Below are 21,356 nucleotides of genomic sequence, written 5' to 3'. Positions count from 1 at the left end.
TCACTCTTTTCAATATATCGTACTAGCAAAGTTATCGCTTCTAATTTCGAAACATCATATGTACCATCAATTAATTTTGCCCATTTTATTTTTTTTGAGTAATAGCGTGTCCCTGTGGTAACTTTTAAAACTACAGAACAGAATATAAGGTAGAATAGATTTTTTTTAAAATAAGTGTCCTTGAATGCTTAAGATTATAAATTTTATTAATTAAATTCCATATGTGCTATATACTATAGACCATGTTAGGCTTAGCTAGGCCTCATTAGTAATAAAGCTACTATTTCATCCCAATGTATTGTACGGATCTCTAAAATTTAATTCTTTTAAAGTTTTTCATAACTGTTGTGTTTTAACTAGTTTATAATATTTATCATGTCCTTGTTCTAGTGACATGTTTTTATATTACCATTTATATCTATTTTTTTCTTTGTTCACGTATAACCAAGCTTGTTTTAATTTCATCCTCAGAACTGGTTTCTAGCCAGTTTTCGATGATGGGCCTGGATTATTAATATTCTTTTTTTATTATTATTTAATTTATCTATATAAAGACCACGAAAAATGAAATTCACGATTGTGATTTTATTTGAAACAATCACTCTAAAATATAACTAAACACTTTCAAGGGATATTAAGGGTTAAAATCATTATAGCCCAATAATACTTTCTAGGAAAATAATTTAGATTATTGAAATATTATATTTTTCCCAAATATCTAAGTATCCAGTTCAAAGAAGTTTGCTGTAGGGAATTAATCTCTCTTTTACGACAAAATAAATTTATAGTAAATAATATTGAATGATTTTATTAATTTCTTTTTTTTTTGTAACTATTAAAAATAAATTTGTTTTACCTTAGTTCGGTTGTATTTACTCTTGATTAACTCTTAAAAATAAATTCGAGTTACCTTTGTCACACTACGTTGTCCGCGTGATCCCACGACAAAATCGATACCCAAACCCGGTCCCCCGGATCCCATTATCGACCATCCCGGACCTCCGATCTCGGACCGGGTTTTCCCCACTCCGACGGATGGAACCGGTCGGTTCAAAATTCAACAATAACTTTGAAACTTTAATTTTTTTAAATATATTTATCCTATCTTATTTATTCAATATTTTTTTTTTTTTAGAAAAAAATAATTTTTTTTTTTTACAAAATAATCCGTTTTTATAACAATTAATAAATTGAAGAAAAATATGAATAATTCGATTCTTATTTTTTTTTTATAGGAACACCTTATTAGTGTTGTTAACGATTATGGCTTACTCCAGATTTTAGCCCTAAAAAAATTGAATCAAGTCTCTGAGTTGAGTCTCAAATTGAAGAATGATTGGAATATATTTGGTTAAAAAACAAGGTTATGTTGTTTTATAGCTGACTAAAGCTATGTAGTTCGACACCGCTCTACACCTTATTTAACAAGAACCTATAACGAATCTTTTAATAACGTCTTGAATCGGAATTCATGTCTTGTGCCTAAAGTCCCAACCCTGAGAGGAATTATTTTATTTAACACAAACAAAATGTTGTTTTTTCTTTCCAGTCGTTTCCTTTTCCATTCACATACGTAGCGTAAAGTAAATTAAATTGACCCCAAGGTGGTCTGGTATGGGCTTAAGATAATACGTGTCCGTTAGAAATAACTTTAAATTTTAATATACAAAAAATTTAAAACCCCTTTTTTCCCCTCTTCCCATATTTAAAAAAAATATATATATATATTACTAAAACCATCTATTCCTACCTTAACAAATGAGTTGACAGTTTGATCCCTTCGTTAAAGTCAAAATTTACATTGGCGTGTGGGTTCGGTCATTTGCCCCTATGTGGCTAATCCGCATGGTCACATACTGTAATATAAATTAACAATTTCATAATAGTTTAAACAATTTTTATATTAAAAAAAAATTCATAAAAATACATGAAATTTAACAGTTCAATATCAATAAGTTTCCCCCTTAATTGTAATATATATTTATGAAAATTGTGAATAAATGGCATAAAATTTAACGAAAAGTTTGAAGATAATAAAAAAATTCATATTAATATGTGTAAATGTTTTTTAATTTTTTTTTAAAAAAAAGGTGTTTTTGATGATAAAAAAAAATCGAGGCTTCAGTTTCAATAGCATTTAATTTAAATTGCTAATTATAATTATGGTTTTCTAAGGACAAAACCCCCAAATTTTAAGTTTGTATATTAATTTTTGAAAAAACTTATATTACAAACTATCTAATTTCGGGAGATAAACAAAAGGGTAAATTTAAAGAAATTTAATAATTTGTTAATTCAAAATATTTTAATAATATATTTGAAAGTAATGTGTTCTCTCTCTATATATAAAGAAATAAAGAAAATTTTTATGGCATGTAGGATGGCGAATGAGACCTATCTAGATAAGTAACTTAAAAAAGTATAGTGGTTATTTTTACTATACTTGTATGAGTTAAGCAGAAAAGGTAATTGAAAATTTCTATTTGAAATAAGATTCTTTTAACTTTTCAATGAATCACAATTTTATTTATAATACGGTATAATGGGATATTGAATATACATACATATATAGAAATAAATATTTTACAATCATTTTTGAACAAGTGTACTTTAAAAATATATTACGACATATGTTTTAATAATATTTTAAGAACGTTTATATAGCAATATAAATTTAATATTTATAAGATTTTATATGATTAATATTTTTTGGTTTAAATTTGTTTGATAAAAAAAAATTTATTTGGTCCATTTTTAATAATAAGTAAGGTCAAGGAATGATACACCCCCATAAGTTATATTCCTATATTATTTTGATGCACCTTCCTCCTTGTTTACCTTGGTTATTGGGGTTGGAGACAGAGCACACGAATATAGGAATAAAATTAGTATACCACCTGTATAAGTTATTACGATAACCGAGGTAAACAAGGAGGAAGGTGCATCAAAATTTACTAAAACAGCTGTCTCTACTCTCAGAAGAACTAAGAGTACCCCTAACCCTAAAGGGTGGGAGATATATCTTAATATGAGGATATGGGATAAAAACTAAATCTCCATAACAATAACAATGTCCAATTTATATGATTAAAAGGTAAGTGCCTTCCATTTTTTTAAATTACGTTCCCAATAATGTATTACATAATTTTTAAGTGATTTTATGAGTTCTCAAGGCGTGTAACTTTAAGCCAAAAAAAAATTTTTGTTCACAAACAAAATTCGATCAACGATAAATTCAAATCTTTGCCAGTCCGTCCGATCAATTGTCCGACAAACATTCGAATCTCATTCGGAGTTAATTTCATTGTATCGCGGTGCGGGTTTTGTAAGGAAAGACGGCATGTCGGATACGGATAACGATGTCCGCGCTTCCCAATTATCGTCGATTATCGCGAGTCTATGAACACCGGCTTTTAAAATTCCGCAAATTTTTTGTTATATAGGAACCAGTGGCGTAGCTAGGAATTTTCCTTAGAGGGGGTCCATACATATATAATCTTTCGGCCCTTTTGTCCGGCCTTCGGCCGATCTTAAAAATCGTAACCACATCTTCGACAATATTTTTAAATGCATGAATAATGTTATTTTAATTTAGTAGATTATTCTCGATGACTGTATAATAATACTACCCAGAATAAATTCGATAGTAGTATAATATCCTGCCACAAACATCAAAACCAGAAAAATATAAATATTAATGGTATTTATTTGATATAAAGTCATTTTTAAGTCTTTTGAACGTATAATCTAAAAAAAAAAATTTGCTCTGGTAGGAACGCATTGATTAAAAAAAATAAATAAAAATAAAACTTATATTTATTTTTGCAAACCGATAGATAATTATTAATTTTTTTTTTCAAAAAAAGAAAGAAAAATAAATAAATGAAGATAAAGGAAGGAGGGAAATAGAAGAATGATGGAAAAAAAGCATAATTGGTTCGTTATGTCATAAATCACCAGGACATTCAAAAAATATAAACAAAAGAGATAAAACAATATTTTTATGTATAAAATATGACTCAAGGCATACTTTAAAAATGAAATAACAAGGCCAGGAGTACGCAGTTGGGGGGGGGGGGGGGGCAGGGGAAAAAATACACCCCCCCCCCCAAAGCCAAAATATGCAGGTGGCGGATTATATTTTTCAAAAATATTATTGTTTATATTAATTTATATTTGTTAATATATATTCCTATCTCATATTAAATATTTAATTTACATTTATTTAGCACGTTCATCTGATAAGTTATTTTGTCAATTAATTTCGATTTCAAGTTTTCCGGCCTACTATTTACTTATTATTTACAATTTTTTTTTAGTGGCGTAATATTTATCTACCATTTTCAAATTTTTTAGGGAAATAATAATTATTTCTGAAACTCCTGGTCCAACAGGGAGCTAGAAATTGCAAGCTTGTCCAAAGAGATAGAGTCTGCACCATCAAGCAGTAACAGCTTTTATGCAGTTAGAAGAGCCGATTATTTGCTATTACTGAAATATCACAATGGCCTGAAAAAAATATTTCCTCAGAAGCAAGAAAATTTAGATTCAATGCTAGTTCCAAATTTTTTTCCTTATTAGAATGATTTAATTATACAACTATATGTAATACTTTTCAAAAGCATGACATTGACTTGATTAATAAGATGAGAAAAGCGGAGAGTCATTTTATTAGAACTCAAGGAAATTAGGGCTAATGTTGATGAAGAATTTCATATTTTATGTTATTGTTCAGTCAAAAGCAGAGCTATACGTGTTTAGTATTTGTCTCCCTCGACTTGCAGCAAGGCAAGCTCAGCGTTAAAACATTAATATAGGATCAGTAGAAGAGTATTAAAAAACAAATATCTGTCTCTTAGACATATTTATAACTCAAATAAATGAATGGGTTTAAATTCATCATGCAGCACTTACCAATCTGCAGATATTACTGCTACAAAAGACTTACCAACCTTTTTCAGATGGTGATAGAAAAAAAAATATTTGTTAGATTTTTATCATGAAGACGTTAAAGTATATCATGATCCCTTATTAGCTGAATAACTATGTTTATATAATCGACTATGGGTTGATATAGTCCTAGAAAATGATATGGATGCTTTGCATTTCAAAACACATTTTAGATTATATTCCCAAGTATTAAAAGGGTTTATATATTAGCGACTCTTCCCATTAGTAAACTAATGAGAGAACATTCTCTCTTTTTAAGAAGAATAACCGAGCCCTGCAGAGGTACCATTTGCAGGGAACGGCCCGGATTTTTTTAAAAAATTTTTTACGGCCCGGTTCCGGTTTTTTAAAAAAAATTTACAACCCGGCTCGGATATTTTTTTAAAAAAATTTTTACGGCCCGGTTCGGGTATTTTTTTTAAAAATTTTGGGCCCGGTCTGGGGACCTGTAGGTCTCTGAAAAACATACCAAGAAGTACAACTTGTGAAAGTAGATTGAAAGGTTTGGATCTGAATATTCATAGGCATTCGACGACAAGCAAGGATGAGATAATTGAAAAATTAGCTCAATCCCAACGAAGATTGGATTTTACATTGTAAATATATAACATACAAAATGGACGCCCTCTATAACGTGAGCGCGGTAGGATAGGGCTTCTTTAACAGTGATATCTAATTTTCGGTAAACTGCGTTCAGCCGCCAAGTTGATAACGTCAAATTTAGCATAAACATCGACAACAACACGTTCGTTCCCGTCCCTAGAAAGAACCGGTAAAGCTGAAACACGACGCGGGTTATAAAATAGAAAGAGTGCTACTTGGACCGGGGTAATCTAATACTGTCTGGATATCTGTGTAAGGAGCCTTTTACGAAAAATTATTTTGAGATGGATGGATAAACATATATAAAATGTAAAAGATACAAGTTTTAAAAAGAGAAAAGGTTGAAATAGCGACTTGGGAATTTTCCTGCGGCTAAATGAACGTTATTTAAAAAACGCATTTTAATATAAATCAATTAAAATCAGCGCGAATAACCAATGTTGAGCTCTCCTCCAAGATCCAATCCATATATCGTGGTCTAAGAAGTAAATCGTCGATATAGAGACACAAAAATATCAAAATCCTCTTGTGGGTCAAAATGTAGAGGGCATTACCAGTCACTGGATCAAGGACAGGGAGCTGATGCACCTTATTCTTGACTAGAAGTCTCGCTGCCAGAAGAAGATCGACCCCGGGATCCACCCCCAAAAAAGGCCGACTATGTTCCTTCAAAAATTCGTCTCGCCAGGTTTGAATTTTGTGGTCCTCTAGGTCTAAGACAGTGGAAGGGTGTCAAAGCCGTCCTTACCATCTTTTTTTTAAAAAATTAACATATGAATAATTCGGTATCTCGTCTAAACAAATATTCCTTTCATTTCCAACAGGTTTCTGGGTATCGGATTCTATTAAATAAGCAATGAAGACATTTAAACACTAAATAAACCCTAACTGACATTAAATTAATTATTATCTTATAAATGTAATAGATGAAGAAAAAGGCTATGATAAAATGAGTTCAATTTTCAGTTCAAATTTAAAAACCGGAGTTCTTCAGTTCAAATTTAAAAACCGGAGTTCTTCAGTTCAAATTTAAAAACCGGAGTTCAATTTTCAGTTAAAATTTAAAAACGGTTAATTTAATTTGTTGTAAGAGAGTGTTGAAAATTAAGAAATTTTTCCATTAAAATTTTACCGAAAGAATGACAATTTCTTTTAGTAAGAATATATTTTTTTTTAATTTTCGCGCGTAAAAAAAATTTCAAAATCATCGAACATAAAATTGTGTCGAAGAATGGGTGGCACACCTGGTAATAATTTTAAACACCAAAATCAAATCAAAAAACGTCTAGTAAAATTCGCTTTATACATTAAACAATTTCCCTAGAATTCCGGCTAGTTGAGGATCATAAATAGAATTTTTGCGGGTGCTAAGGCCAAAATAATTCTAAATCTTCAATCAACTATTTAGGTTATAACACTTGTATTGAATATTCCTCCTTGGCTTAAAGCTCTTTCGAATTTACAGTCAAAAAGTTTGAAAAGTATTTTAATAAAAAATATATGTATTTCCTTATTTTATTTGTTATTGTTGAAATTTATAATTTTATTTAAACAAATCTGATAAGAAAATGTTGGTTATTGCTATAATAAATGATAAATCTTGCTAATAATCGCTTAGCATATACCACCTACCATTAAAACTATTTAAATACCCTTTAACATCATTGGTTCATTTTAAATATTTTCTAGTTTAGTTTGGATAGTGCCGAAATATGTTTTCCTAATTAATTTGAATAAACTATGAATTTTCTGATTTCTAGGGATGGACAAGCTTTTAAAAACCATTAAAGACCACATAATAATTTTTACTTTATTAAGCTTCTGATGATATAAGTTTAAATGATTTTTCAAAACCGATGAATTTTAAATCCATGTTTAATAGAAATAATTAAGATTTTTTTATTTCCACACCCTAAAATATATCTCGTTTAATATACTTGTTATTTAATTTTCAGAATGAGTTTCTGGGCTTAGTTTCTACAAATAACTCTGGTATGAGATAATGATGTGATGTAATTCATTTTCTTATGATATAAACAAGTAATAAAAAAAAATTAAATTTTACTTCATCTATTTAATGATTAAAATAATACAAATTAATTAATTATATTTCATCTAATCCCTTCATATATATAGTTAAATATTTTATAATATAATAATTATATTTAAAATAATTTTTTTTAAATGTATAAAAATATAACTTCAAATTAATATTTCTATCCTTCAAATTGGCAAAATTATCATTTTAAAATAATTGTTTTGTCAGATTTATATATTTTTAACAAATTATATTTAAAATTATTATAAAATCAACTTTTATCTAATGACATATATACTAGACTGACGATTCGTTCATTTAAAAGTGTAACTTCAATGCAAATCAGCTGGAGACGCCATCTTGGTTAAACTAATCATTATTAAATTTTTTAAATGAGATTATTAAAGAATTACCGGATCATCGAGATAACAAGGAAGCAAGCTATCAATTTAAATTGTAGTTTTTAACATGAGAATAATTATCATATGGGTTACCAAAATGGCGATTCCAGCTGATTTGCATATCAACGACGCTTAGAAAGGCATTTTAAATGAATGAATGAATCGTCAGTCTAGGTATTAATATATGTCATTGGGATAGATATATATATATGTGCGATTTGTGGAATATATTTCACTTTTCAATTATACCCTTCATAATTCAATTTAGTATCTTATATATATATATATATATATATTTAAATTCACCTATGTTCCTCTCAATTTAAATGTATGCCGCCATTTTTGTAATACCTGACCCTCTTATGAAATTTCAGTCAATTTTTTTTTCCACGAACTTTTAAATTTAAATTTAATTTTTTTAGATTTTCCATATAATTTTTTTTTTCAAAGGCTTTCAACAAAAAGGCATTCCAATCTTGCTAAAATATATTTCCGGTTTTTAAATTTCAAAAAAGCGCGCTCAAAAAAAAGTGCCGGAAAAAAGAAGAAGATATTAACGCTAACATAGATATTACTGTTATTTTGTTTAATTCAAAAAAATAAACGCCACCTTGCGGATCGAATAATATAGAAATATATTTTTTTTAAAAAAAAATTTGTGTGCATTTTCATAACTATTAATTGTGTAAAGATCCACTTTATTTTAATGATATCTAATTAAGATGATCTTTATTTAATAATACTCATATTCATATTCATTACAATAATAATTAAAAAAACTGTATAATATAATATAACGCGTATTTACGTATTAATCTACATATACAAACTACGCTTGAAATCCATATAAAAATATCGCACTTAAAGAAGCTTCTATTCTTCTTCACCAAAAAACATGTGATCCCCTATTGGGTATTACCCATTGGTTCAATTTTTTTTTAACCTCATAACTCGTAATAATATGATAAAATTAAAAATAATACATTTTACGGTTTACCTTGTGGCACATACAGTTTATGCCTACACGGATTGAAGCCTCTACCTAATCCTCAAAAAAAAAAATTTATTTCTAAACAATGAAAAAAAAAACTCTTGTCCAAATAAACATGATTTGCTTGATAAATTGTTTAAAATCTGCTTTGAAAAAAAAAATAATTAAATAATATATTAAATTTCATAATTATAAAATACAAATAATTTTTCGATTCCAGAATAAACCGGTAACTGATTTAAAGAAACCCGAACTAAAAAACCGGTCTTAAAAAACTGGCCAGATTTGTTTGACCAGTGATCTTGACCGAGGAAACAATCGTTTGTTATATTTTGGATACGCTAGATTTTTTTACATGGAGAGGATATGAGGGGTTTCCTATGGATGTAGGAAGTAAGAAATATTTTAACCAATTATATCCTTCCCGTGTATATGTAGGGCTCAGTAATTCTTTGACAATCACTTCCATCAATTTTTGGGATATCATCTTCAGCTATTTTCCTTCAAATTAGCACGAATTGGATCGGCCATTGAGTTTATTTCCCTTAATGCCTCGTTTCTTATTTATAGTGAATGAGAACTGTCCTTCTGTCCCGCGTTTTTTGTGTGTGAGGGAGGGGGGATGAGATAGTGGAATGGACGCGAGACCGAGTCTTAAAAGACGAACATTTTTTATGATAGATTTCTTAGGACGGATATATTTCTAACAGAAATGTGAAAAAAAACGGAAGCTTATTACGCCAATTTTATGACCGGATGTAACTCTTGGACAAATTTCAGGAAATGGGAATAAAAATTAATTTTTAATTTCTCATTCAATTATAATTCACCCGGATTAGGGTTAATTCTTCAAAAAAAATTTCTGTAGACATTCTATTAAACTTGTCAGTTCTTCCTTCTTTTAAGAAAACTCTTTGACACGACACCAATATGCCTGGCATAAATAGATAATCTCAAGCCATCCTAGGAATATTAAAAAAATCGTTTATATTGACTGAATATAAAATGTCGGACAAATTAACTTATACCTCGTCATCTTCTTAGAGGCCAGCGCCAATCATTTTTATTTTATCTATGAATCCCCCCCCCCCCCTTAATTAGAAGAGGATTATATTAAGGTCACCATGTATAATGGTTTGATTTGCCTTACCTTCAGCCTCATCGTGGCGGGGGAATGGTAAAGTTTGGCGGCTAATGGAGGTCTAAAAGGTTCCCTGTGATCTGCGTCTAGAATAAGATCACTGTCTCCTAAACCTCTTAAAGAGGTTGATGTCAGGAGGAAGGGCATCCGATTGTAAAAACCTTGCTAAAAATTTCCCTATGGTGACAACACATGGGCGGGGTAGAACCCAAAGTACCCCGTGGTCCTCTTCAACCGCCTATGACAAAAAGAAGGATGGGAAACCTGGTGGAACCACTATTCATGAAAATGAAACGGCCATAAACGACCTGATAATAAGTGAAGAAACCAGTTTACGAGGGATCGAGTTAAGGTCGCAACATGGAATGTTGGAGGTATGACGGGAAGAGCGGGAGAAGTGGTCGATGTATTGTATAAAAGGCATATAAATGTGTGCTGCATACAGGAGACTAGATGGAAAGGAAATGGGACACGAATGATTGGCAAGACTAATGAAAAGTATAAATTCTTTTGGCAAGGAAGTATTGATGGTAAGGCTGAAGTTGGGGTATGTGGAAAAATTTATGGACAAAGTAGTAGAAGTGAAAAGGCTAGATAACCAGATAATGGTTATAAGGATTATTTTTGGTAGAAGGCTTTATAATATTATCTCGGCATATGTTCCTCAGGTTGGAAGAAGTGAAGAAGAGAAAGATATATTTTGGGACAGTCTATTGGGGGTGACATCGAGACTGGCAAATGAAGAGTGGATTATCCTGGCTGGTGATCTGAATGGACATGTGGGAGCGAGTATTGAGGGTTTTGAAGGAGTATATGGAGGGTTCAGTTACGGCATGAGAAATTTGGAAGGAAAAAGGATTTTAGATTTTAGTGATGATGGATATGATTGACTGTAATACAATGTTTAAGAAAGAATCTGAGAAGCTGGTGCCTTATAAGTCGGGTAGTACCAAATGTGGTTGATTATTTAGGAGATGCGATCGATGTATAGTAAAAAATGTGAAAGTGATACCGGGAGAGGAATTTATAAATCAGCATCGACTAGTTGTAAGAGACCTCACTCTTAGGTGTCAGGGTCACTAAAAGAAAATTTGTTCCAAGGCTGAAGGTTTGGAAATTGAAGGAGGAGAGTGCTAGACGTCAATTCAATATGACATTGGCGATTAGGGAGGCGGAGGTGGCACAAGCATCTAGGATAAATGGTAAGAAACCCTGGGTGATGACAACTGAGGAGGTATGTGGATGGACAAAAGGGCCGCCTAGACCTAAGGATAGTTGGTGGTGGAACCCGGAGGTAGCTAAAGCTGTGGATGAGAAACGGAGGTGCTTCAAAGAATGATATAACAGCAAAGAAAATTGTGATAACGATATTTACAAGATGGCTAAAAGAAATGCTAAGAAGTTAATAGCGAAGGCGCAAGAAGAAAAGACAGGAGTTTGCTGAAGAAATGGAATGCGCTGATTGAATGGGAAATATGGTTCGAATAGCAAAGCAGATGTCAAAAAAGAGGCAGGATGTGATCAGGGTTGCCATGTCTCCCCCCATCAGCGGGAGACTCTCGCAATTTTTTAGTTTACACGCAGACATCTCTCTCCCACAAAATTACCGCAATTAGAAATCTCCCGCAAAAATCTACCGCAATTTTTTTTTTAATATTTAAATTTTTTTAATTATAAATAATAGTTTTGAGAGACATTACTTATTTATTTTTATATTTTTAAAATAATTTTAAAAATTTATTCGAAAAACATGTCTAGTTTGCAGCGTCTACATGAGCGGAGGGGTAGGAACAGTTCACATCCTATTTTTTGAGGGGGGTACGCTGCTTTAATGGGGGTAATATAAATTTTTAGAGGGTTATCTACTAAATTTGAGATGAAATAAAAGTTTATTGCTGCAAAAATTAATACTTTTATTATAGAATTATTATAATACAATTCATCCACCAAATCTATGTATTGCAAACAATCATACACATTATTTTACAAATAAAACTTTCTGCTCTTTTTTAGGGGGGTAGGTAAAGGTTTTTGAAGGGGGTTTGCATCCAGTAAAAATCCTGTCATGTAGACGCTGCTAGTTTGTAAATTTCTTTCTATCCTGTTTTATTTTTATCCAATAATAAATCAACATCATTTCATTCATATAAGTCAGTACAGGGGAGTATATCAACATCGATTGCAATACAAAAATATTCTCAAAAATAATAAATAATACAGATGCAACTACATTTGTGGAAATCGTATACATCTATCATGTAGTTCAACATTCACAGAGCTCTATCATCATAATGTGGGTCGAATCTTTTTCTCATGATGTTTAACGACTCCAATAGTGCAAACCTTACTTGTGGTAAAAAAAAAATGAGCAAGGCTATCACAAGTGTTTTAATACCTGAATCCTAGAGGTCAATTCTAGACGATTTGAAAGATGGGCATCCATATGAAATTCTAACAGATGCAACTAATAAGGGAAATATTAAAACATTTCCCTCGATCCTTCGCTATTTCAACAAGAATAAGAACATTTCAATAAAAATGTTAAAATTTTTTTCGTTGGATAGTGAAAAATCCAACGATGTAGCTAGCCACATAATGGTAAATATAGCTGATTCAGGGTTATCAATGATCTGCATGTCAGCTTTCTGCGCTGATATTACCTCTGTAAATTTTGACAAAAACCAAAGTTACCGAATTGAGGCAGCACAATAATGAATTAATACCAATTGACTCTATATGCCATATACTACATAATTCTTGCAAGAAGGCAATAAATGTACTATCTGTGGATGTCGAAATAATTGTGATGAAATGTTTTAACGAATTTAGTTCATCAACTAGAAGAGTTATTGAATTAAAAGAGTTGATGAAGTGGTCTGACTTGGAATGGTGTGAGTTGTTAAGATATATAACTATCAGGTGATTGTCATTGATACCTGCCATAGATAGAATTTTAAAATTATACAAACCCTTAAAAAAAATACTTCTTAAATAAAGATTTTTAAAGCTCTCCTAAAAATTTAAAAAATTTTTTCGAGTATGAAATGGCAGAAGCATATTTGGTATTCGTTTCACATGTAAGAAATCTACTTCATGCAGTTAATATTCAGTTGCAATCAGAATATTCTTTATTAAAAAAGACTCACAAAACATGTTACAGCTCTGTTCATCTCTAAAGTTAAAAATTGATAATAAATTTTATGGCGCTATTGCTAAAAATATTATATTAAAATGTTCAAATAATACTCAAGTTAATACATTTTTAAAATGAAGCAGATATTTTTATTAGGACAATTTTAAAATATTTACAATCAAAATTTGATTTTAATTACTCTATTTACAAATGTATAAATATTATGACCTTGGAACAGAAACCATCAATTGATGGTTTTTATAATTTAATAAATATATTAAAAATACCGAAAGAATTTGATTTCTTGTTTTGAGGAGATTGTAATTCTCTCTATTTTTTATGATTCGCCAAAATACTTAAAGTTAGATGGTCTAAAAGCAGAGGGGAAATGGCCCCGTGCTTGGAAAAAGTATGCGAGTATGTCTTCTCCTTACTTCATTTTAAAGCATCATCCGAGCGCATTTTCAGCCTGATAAGGATTGCCTGGAAAAAGGAGAGAAATCGGATTGCTTTAACATCATTAGAGGCCGAGTAAATATATAATATGTCATGCCAGGAATTTTATAAATATCTCAATATCGATGGTAAACATTTAAAATATAATAAAGTTTTAGCAATCGCCATAAAATTATTGTCAATTTTTAACTGTAAAGATGAACACATCTGCAGCATAATTTTGTGAATCTTTGTTAAGATTCTTCGATTGAAATTACACATTAACAGCATATAGTAGATTTTCTAGTGAAATCATTCCTAAATATACCTCTGCCATAATTATTGAAAAAGATTTTCAAAATGTTAGGACAGCTTTTATAATCTTTATTTAAGAAATATTTTTTTAAAGGTTTATAAAATTTTAAGATTCCATCGATTGCGGGTATTAGGAACATATCGCAACCAACATTATGCTGACTCAATTCTGTAAAATCAAATTCACTGAGGCATTATCAGATCAGAAAGCTGACATGCAATTTATAATCTCGAATCTGCTATATTCACCATTATATGGTTAGCTATGTCTTTGGATTTTTCACTATTTGAGGGGAAAAAATTTAATAGTTTTATTGAAACGACCTTAATTTTGTTGAAATAGTTGAGGATCTCTGTTAGAATTGCATATATATGCTCATTTTTCAAATCGTCAAGAATTGACCTCCTGGATTTAGGTCCTAAAACATTGGTGATAGCCTTGCTCATTTTTGTTCTACAAGTATAGTTTTCATTTATATTAGAGTCGTTAAATATTATGGGGAAAAGATCCTACCAACATTGTGATGATAAGTATCTCTGTGAATGTTGTACTACAAGATAAGTGATTACAATTGCCGCAACTGTAGTTGCATCTGTATTATTTCTTATTTTTGGAGTACCTAACTACCTATTTAAACGTGATACGTGATTATTAAGCGCCTATCCCTATAATTTTATAAACACACACGGTAGATTTCCAATTGCGGTCGTTTTGCGGGACATTCGCATAAAATATATTTTTAATTGTAAAATTAAAATCGTTTAAAATTTTATCTTGTTTACATTCTTTTATATTTAAAAAAGATCGTTGGTTTTTTTTATAAATTAATATATTTTAATAAATCAAGATGTTATTTTATTTTGAAAAATAGTTACCGACTTTGTATTTATATAAACTAATTATAAGAAATAAAAGTCGGATAATTAAGTCAATTCAAAATCCCGGCCAAAATTTTCTTTAGCAATTTTTATATTTCTCCTGCATAATACCAAATTTCTCCGGAAATCTAAAAAATTTTGACCTGGCAACCCTGGATGTGATAGGTGTTAAATGTTTGAAAAATATGGAAGGAAAAATGGTGATTGATAGTAGTGGTATTAAGAACACCTGCAAGATCTACATGAAAGGACTTTTGAATGAAGAAAATGAATGGGATAAAAATGTTAGTTGTGCAAAGGTAGAAGCTCCAGGGTGTAAATTTGGCAAAAATTTTTTTTAATATTCAACTTCAAGAAAAAAAATATTTCTTTCTTTATTCCTTCCTTCTTCCTTCCTTCCTTCCTTCCTTCCTTCCTTCCTTCCTTCCTTCCTTCCTTCCTTCCTTCCTTCCTTCCTTCCTTCCTTCCTTCCTTCCTTTCTTTACTTTCATAAATCTGAGAAAAATCATAATAAATTGATAAAAAAAATAAAAATATTGAAAAATTATATAATTATAATATATAAAATAATTAAGTATTTAATCTGGCGAAGTCTCATAGAACCCCAACCAGTCACAAAATGCTTATATCTTGAAAGCTATACTCAACCAAAATATTTAGATTCAAAGATATATTTGATGACTGAAGATTTTAGATCATAATAACAAATCGTTTTTATGTGTAATATCAATTCTAGCAAGCCTGGGGTCTCATTATACCCCACAAGAGTATTGAAGGGTTAAGCATGTTTTTTATATATATTGTTGTTATATTTTTTAATGTTGTTAAAAGTTACTTTTAGAAATATAACTTAATTAAATCCATTTTTTAAAAAAGTAAAGAGTTACAATTACTAGCTACCATTTTTTTTAAAAAATAGTTATATATAAAAGTAATAAGTTTAACATTATAAGTTACTATAATTAATCATTTATATAATACATAATTTTTTTATATTTATGTTTTTATATATATAAATAATTTAAAATTTACTAAATTTTTATCTTTTTTAAAATACCCGGGCCGGGCCTGAAATTTTTTTTAAAAAAAATATCCGAACCGGGTCGTATATAAATATATAAATTAAATTTTAAAAAATTGAGCCTACCCGGTGAGTCGACTAAGTGAGCCGACTGAGCGAGTATTTTCGGTTTTATCTTTTAAATAAATGCTTTTTTTCAAAAAAAAATATTAAATTATGATCGTTATTTCAAAAATAGTTGACTAATCTCTTTTTAATTAGTTCATATGATAATCTAAGATTCATTTTTTGTGAATTCCCATAAAATTTGCCATTTTTTTCTAGCAAATGTTATGTGCTTTCTCATAAACATCGATATCTAAATGATCTTGTTAGCATCTTGTATTGACACTAGGTTCAATATGATCATAAAAACATCTTATGTGCCTGGCAAAGGTATCTAACCTAAAAGATTGTGATCTAATAATCTTTCTCTTAAAAAATACCGGTCACTTTGAATAAACATAGTTTAGATATTCTTGAAGTCAAGGGTTTGCTCAACATATTAATCTTCATATTAAAGCTGCAGTAGCATATTTATTAGCTACTAAAAAAAGTCTTTAACTTTGCTGATAATACCTTTTAAAATTTATGATTCTACCCAAAAAAGGTTAATTTTTTTATTTAAGGATTGATTAGGAACATGTCCACTAAACATATATATTTTTTGTATAAGAATAAATTAATAATAGTTAGTTTAATTTAATTAATAATTTTATCAAGAGCGTAATTGAGAGAAGGGAGGGGGGTTAACGTCCTCACACCCTCCCCCTATCCCCCCCCCCCCCCAAATAAATGTATACAACATATTCATAAGAATAATTTTAAAAAGGAAAAATTAGTAAAAAGTTATATTAATATTTTTTTAAATGTAAAGGATATAATTCGAAAATTCGACGAAAATAAGCATTTAAATTATGAATAGTACACCCCCCCCCCTTCTCCCATCCCCTTAAAAAAATTCATTCTGGCTATGCCTATATAGACATATATATATATATATATGCTAGTGTCAATGTTAACACATATATATAAACACCTTATTCGATAAGAAATTAAATTGGCTTAAGAACCTAGTCGCGCGGTTTGGCAAAAAATCAAAAAAAAATCAAAAAATAATCTGCCAATGATTCGAATCATATGAACTTTAAAATTGATTTGATGGACTGCCAACGATATATACACGAAGATATTCAAAAAAATATCTTAACCGTGTTGACCACTATATTCCGACTGACCGAGCCTGAAAAGGGTTTTCATCATACGATTTCGATCGTGGCAAGATAAAAAGAAAGTTGATGTTCGTAAAAAAAATATGAAACGGACCTTCGATATCCGAATGGATTTTCCGGATGCATGTTATAAAAAATATGGGGAAAAGGAATCATGGCGGGAGAGAGAATGAGATCTTTTTAAGGATGTAAGATTTGTGGATATGTATAGATCGGGACTTCGAACCGTTAAGTATAGCGGTTCGGGTTTTAGTCCATATATTTTATAAAGGTTTTGTTCCATTACGGGTTTATATTTGAAGAAATTTTACAATTTATAACTGTTCTTTTCGGTTCGTTCCAGTAATTCAAATTTAATAAACCATATATATATATATATATATTAATAATGTTAGGGAAATATTATTTTTTAATATATACAAATATTTTTATAATTCCTTATTCTATTTAACCACGAAGATGGCTTCTTAAGAATTTGCCTAATTTCTAGAAAACAATAAACTTTGTATTTTGATTGATACCAAGATAATTGGGCGATTTAATGGTTAAAAAGCAAAAATTTTAATTTTGAACTCCCCGCAGGAAAAATAAAATTTTAAATTTAAGTTCAATAATTTTAAATTAATCAAATTTAAAAACCGTTATGAACCGGTTCAAAAATATAACGGGTCGGTTACGGTTCCGAAAATTACAGCGGTTCGTTCCGGTTTATAATCGGTTTTAAAAATGGGGCCCAGCCTGGATATAAAATAAAAACGCTAGGATATAAAATGCAAACCGGCCCGTGTGCCTGTCTCTGATTTTTATAGTGAGAATTAAAATTTTGATATATTAATTTTCAATGTCAAAGAAATTTTTGATGAATTATTATTATTTGAATATAAATTACAATATCTCTATTTTTGTTTTTCTATTTTAGGAGCTGTCGAACCAAATAGTAAATTTAAATAAATTTATTGATATGATCCAACCAATTACAAATACAGATATCAAAAGACAATTGATTTATAAAATGGTTGTTAGAGAGACAAGCAACAAAGATCCTTAATGACATTAAGAAGCATACATTAAAAATGTGTTGGCCAGAAAATTTTTCTAAAAAATTTCATGTGCCAGATATTGTTGTAAAATTTTAATAAACTGGACACAATATTTTATAAAACTGATATTTTGTAATATGTAAAGGGCAAGTCCAGAAAATTAGTAAAAATTTAATATCGTATCTGGATGGGTCCAGCAAACATTTAAATAATGAGCCAATAAACTTGTGCATTAAATCTTAACAAGTCAGGCTTTATCAGACTTCTGATCCAGGTGTGGTGAGGGTTCACCTACTAAGGGTATGGGTCTATGTAGGGCTTTACCCCCAATTGTTGACAAATATTAAGTCAGATTTTTACCATCCTTTATTGATTTTCATCATTATATAGTTAATTTCCTTCCCATTTTTCTTAATAACTCAAATTATGCATTAAAAGTATAGGGGGGATATGAATTTCAAAAAAAAAGGAAATTTGTAGTTTGAATTTTAAAATTACTTTTTTCTTATGACAAACCATAATATTTTTTGTTTTATTCTAGCTTTAAAAATATAAGATAATATTATGAATGATTTCTTAAAAAATGTAAAAATTTAAAGACAAAACAATTAACTCAGAATTGTAATAATAACTTTAAAAAATAATATTCATTTATTTGTATAGCAGATAAATATATTAATCATAAAAAAATTAATAATATTATAATTTAGTTTTATGTAATAATTAGATGAATCATATAATTTAATTTTAAATGTTTTATAAACATTACTAATTTTATTAAATATTATATTTTTGATATAATACAATAAAAAAACTGAGTGGTATATATTACATATGATAAATATTATGTCTTTGTTAGCATTTTTAGTAAATATTTTTTTTTTTTGGAATTTAAAATGTTTCCCAGCTTGTATTTGAATTCAATACTTGATTAGTTGATGTTTCATGGGTCCTTAACAAATTTTTTTGATTGATCACTGAGTTTATATTGGAATCTGATTTTGTAGATGTTGAAATCGGCACTTTAACCAAACATGTGGGTTTTAATTTAGAATTATTATTGCTTGGACTTTCTTTATTTTTTGGCAGCAAAAAATTTAATTTTATAGTCTGTCCATCTTTTAGACTCATGTCTATAGAAGGTTCCATTTTATTTTGGTTCATATTTTTTTCTATATCTTTACTATCTTTAAGCCATCTAAAATGACTTTGAAGTGCTACATTTAGATCAAAGGAATCGGATCTATCTAAAAAGCCCAATCCTACAAAGGCTGATCGACCATTTTCACTTAGAAGCTTAATCACAAAATATCTACTAGAATCACTTACACCTTCGATACAGTTACCAGGGTATTTATCAACAGGACATGCTGCAAAAAGTTTGCCATCTGCATCCTCGAATTTGATAGAACATTTATCGCGAATAGAAATCAATTTTAAGCGCCCAGTCCAATCAGGATTATCAAGTTTCCAATCTGCAGCTTTATATTTCGTCTTTCCATAAACCGGAGCAATATTATAAATGCTTACATTATTTTTAACTAATATAACTGATTCATAGTCATCCATAGTAATTCAATCCCTTTTTAAAGTGTTAAAAAAATAATTGTATACATAAAGGCGAAAAATAGTTCAGAACGGTTTATTGATTGATGTCAAATCTCTTCCAATGTGATTATGTCTATATTATGCAATGATATTATGTTATTTATATATAGATAGATATCAAAATATATCTCTTTTATATATAGAATATATTGGCGTTTTATTTATGAATTAATTTATATGAATAGTTTCATATATGTATCATAGCAATTAACCAATTTTTTTGAATAAAAAATTTAAATAGTAATTTTTAATTAATCAATAGGGGAGAATGAAATGTATTAAAAATAGTATTGCATCTCCCACTTACCAATTCATTATACAATCTTCATTCAATGATTAATATTTATTAATTTACCAATCTCAATTCAATGTGTAATATTTACTATCCATATATTTATATAATGTATCCAAAACAGTCATCTAATAAATCTAAAGCAATCAACATATTATCAATATAATTATATAATCATTTTGTTTCTTCTTTCAGTCTTGATATCCTTGTCCTTTCTTCCCAACAACAATTGCATCAGGTGATCTCCCCCAAAATCCTTCCACCACAACCCCAATCCATCATCCCCAAGGAAAAATTAATTATTAATATCAGAAAATGACTGACATTTAGTATATTATATTAAATTTATTTCTTATTTTTTTTAACGGTTACAACACGCCCAACCTTCAAAGGCCCAGCGTCCCTCTCTTTCTGGTGGGATCGTATCGGATCGTCCATTTGAATTGTATCAAATTTCGGTACGCCCTGAAAACGTTCGGGGAATTTATCGAATCGTCTCCCTTTATGATGATTTATAGTATAATATGATACATTTCAATATATAATCGCTGGAAAACATATTAACAATAATGACATTTACATCGTGGTATCCATAAATATAATCTATGGAACGGTAATATTGACAATATAATATACAAGCAAGACATAATAATTTATTCATTTTAATACATTTGAAAAATACGAGTTATAATATACATTATTCAAGGTCTGACTGATTAATAGGAATTAGGAAATAATGATTTTACATACAATACCGTAATGTGAACAAATGGTTTATGTGTGAAATGAAATTTCAACAACATGTAACTTTCCTTCTGTCATTTAAAAAAAAACAAAGCTAAATTTTTTATAAATATCCCTTAAAATAGATAGGAATTTTTTTTTTTTATTAAAAATAATTGCGAAAATTTGCCGAACAAAGATTTTAAACAAAATTTCAAGGATTAGGTATAGACATAAATTTAATATTTTATAAGGAGGAAAAATATATAATATGTAGAAAATAAAATATTTTTCATCTAGGAATTACTCAGTATCCTAAGAAAAATATACCATTTCTACCTAACCCTGCCATCACAATTAGCACAGATTCACAGTGTAGAATGCAAAGTAACAAAGATTGAGAATATAATGGGCTATATGGTATACATTTAGAGTTTTTTTAATATAACATTCAAAAAATCTGAGTTTTTTTAAAAAAAATACGTTCATTATATACATAGTAAAATGTGATGTGC

The 21,356-nt window shown here is 29.3% G+C and overlaps 1 protein-coding gene and 1 pseudogene across 1 annotated transcript; both read right to left on the bottom strand.

Annotated features, from left to right (window-relative positions):
* Positions 1–3,285: 3,285 nt before the first annotated feature.
* LOC135930953 (5'-AMP-activated protein kinase subunit gamma-1-like) lies at positions 3,286–10,271 on the bottom strand (annotated as a pseudogene).
* An 8,575-nt stretch (positions 10,272–18,846) lies between these two features.
* LOC135931856 (NECAP-like protein CG9132) lies at positions 18,847–19,832 on the bottom strand. Its single transcript, XM_065469162.1, has one exon. The coding sequence runs from the start codon at positions 19,785–19,787 to the stop codon at positions 19,110–19,112; it is 678 nt and encodes a 225-aa protein (XP_065325234.1). The 5' UTR covers positions 19,788–19,832; the 3' UTR covers positions 18,847–19,109.
* Positions 19,833–21,356: the final 1,524 nt, after the last annotated feature.

The sequence above is a fragment of the Gordionus sp. m RMFG-2023 genome, chromosome 1, assembly GCF_954871325.1.
Source record: "Gordionus sp. m RMFG-2023 chromosome 1, tfGorSpeb1-WG-v2, whole genome shotgun sequence".
Lineage (NCBI taxonomy): Eukaryota > Metazoa > Nematomorpha > Gordioida > Chordodea > Parachordodidae > Gordionus > Gordionus sp. m RMFG-2023.
This window is presented reverse-complemented; position numbering and strand designations above follow the sequence as displayed.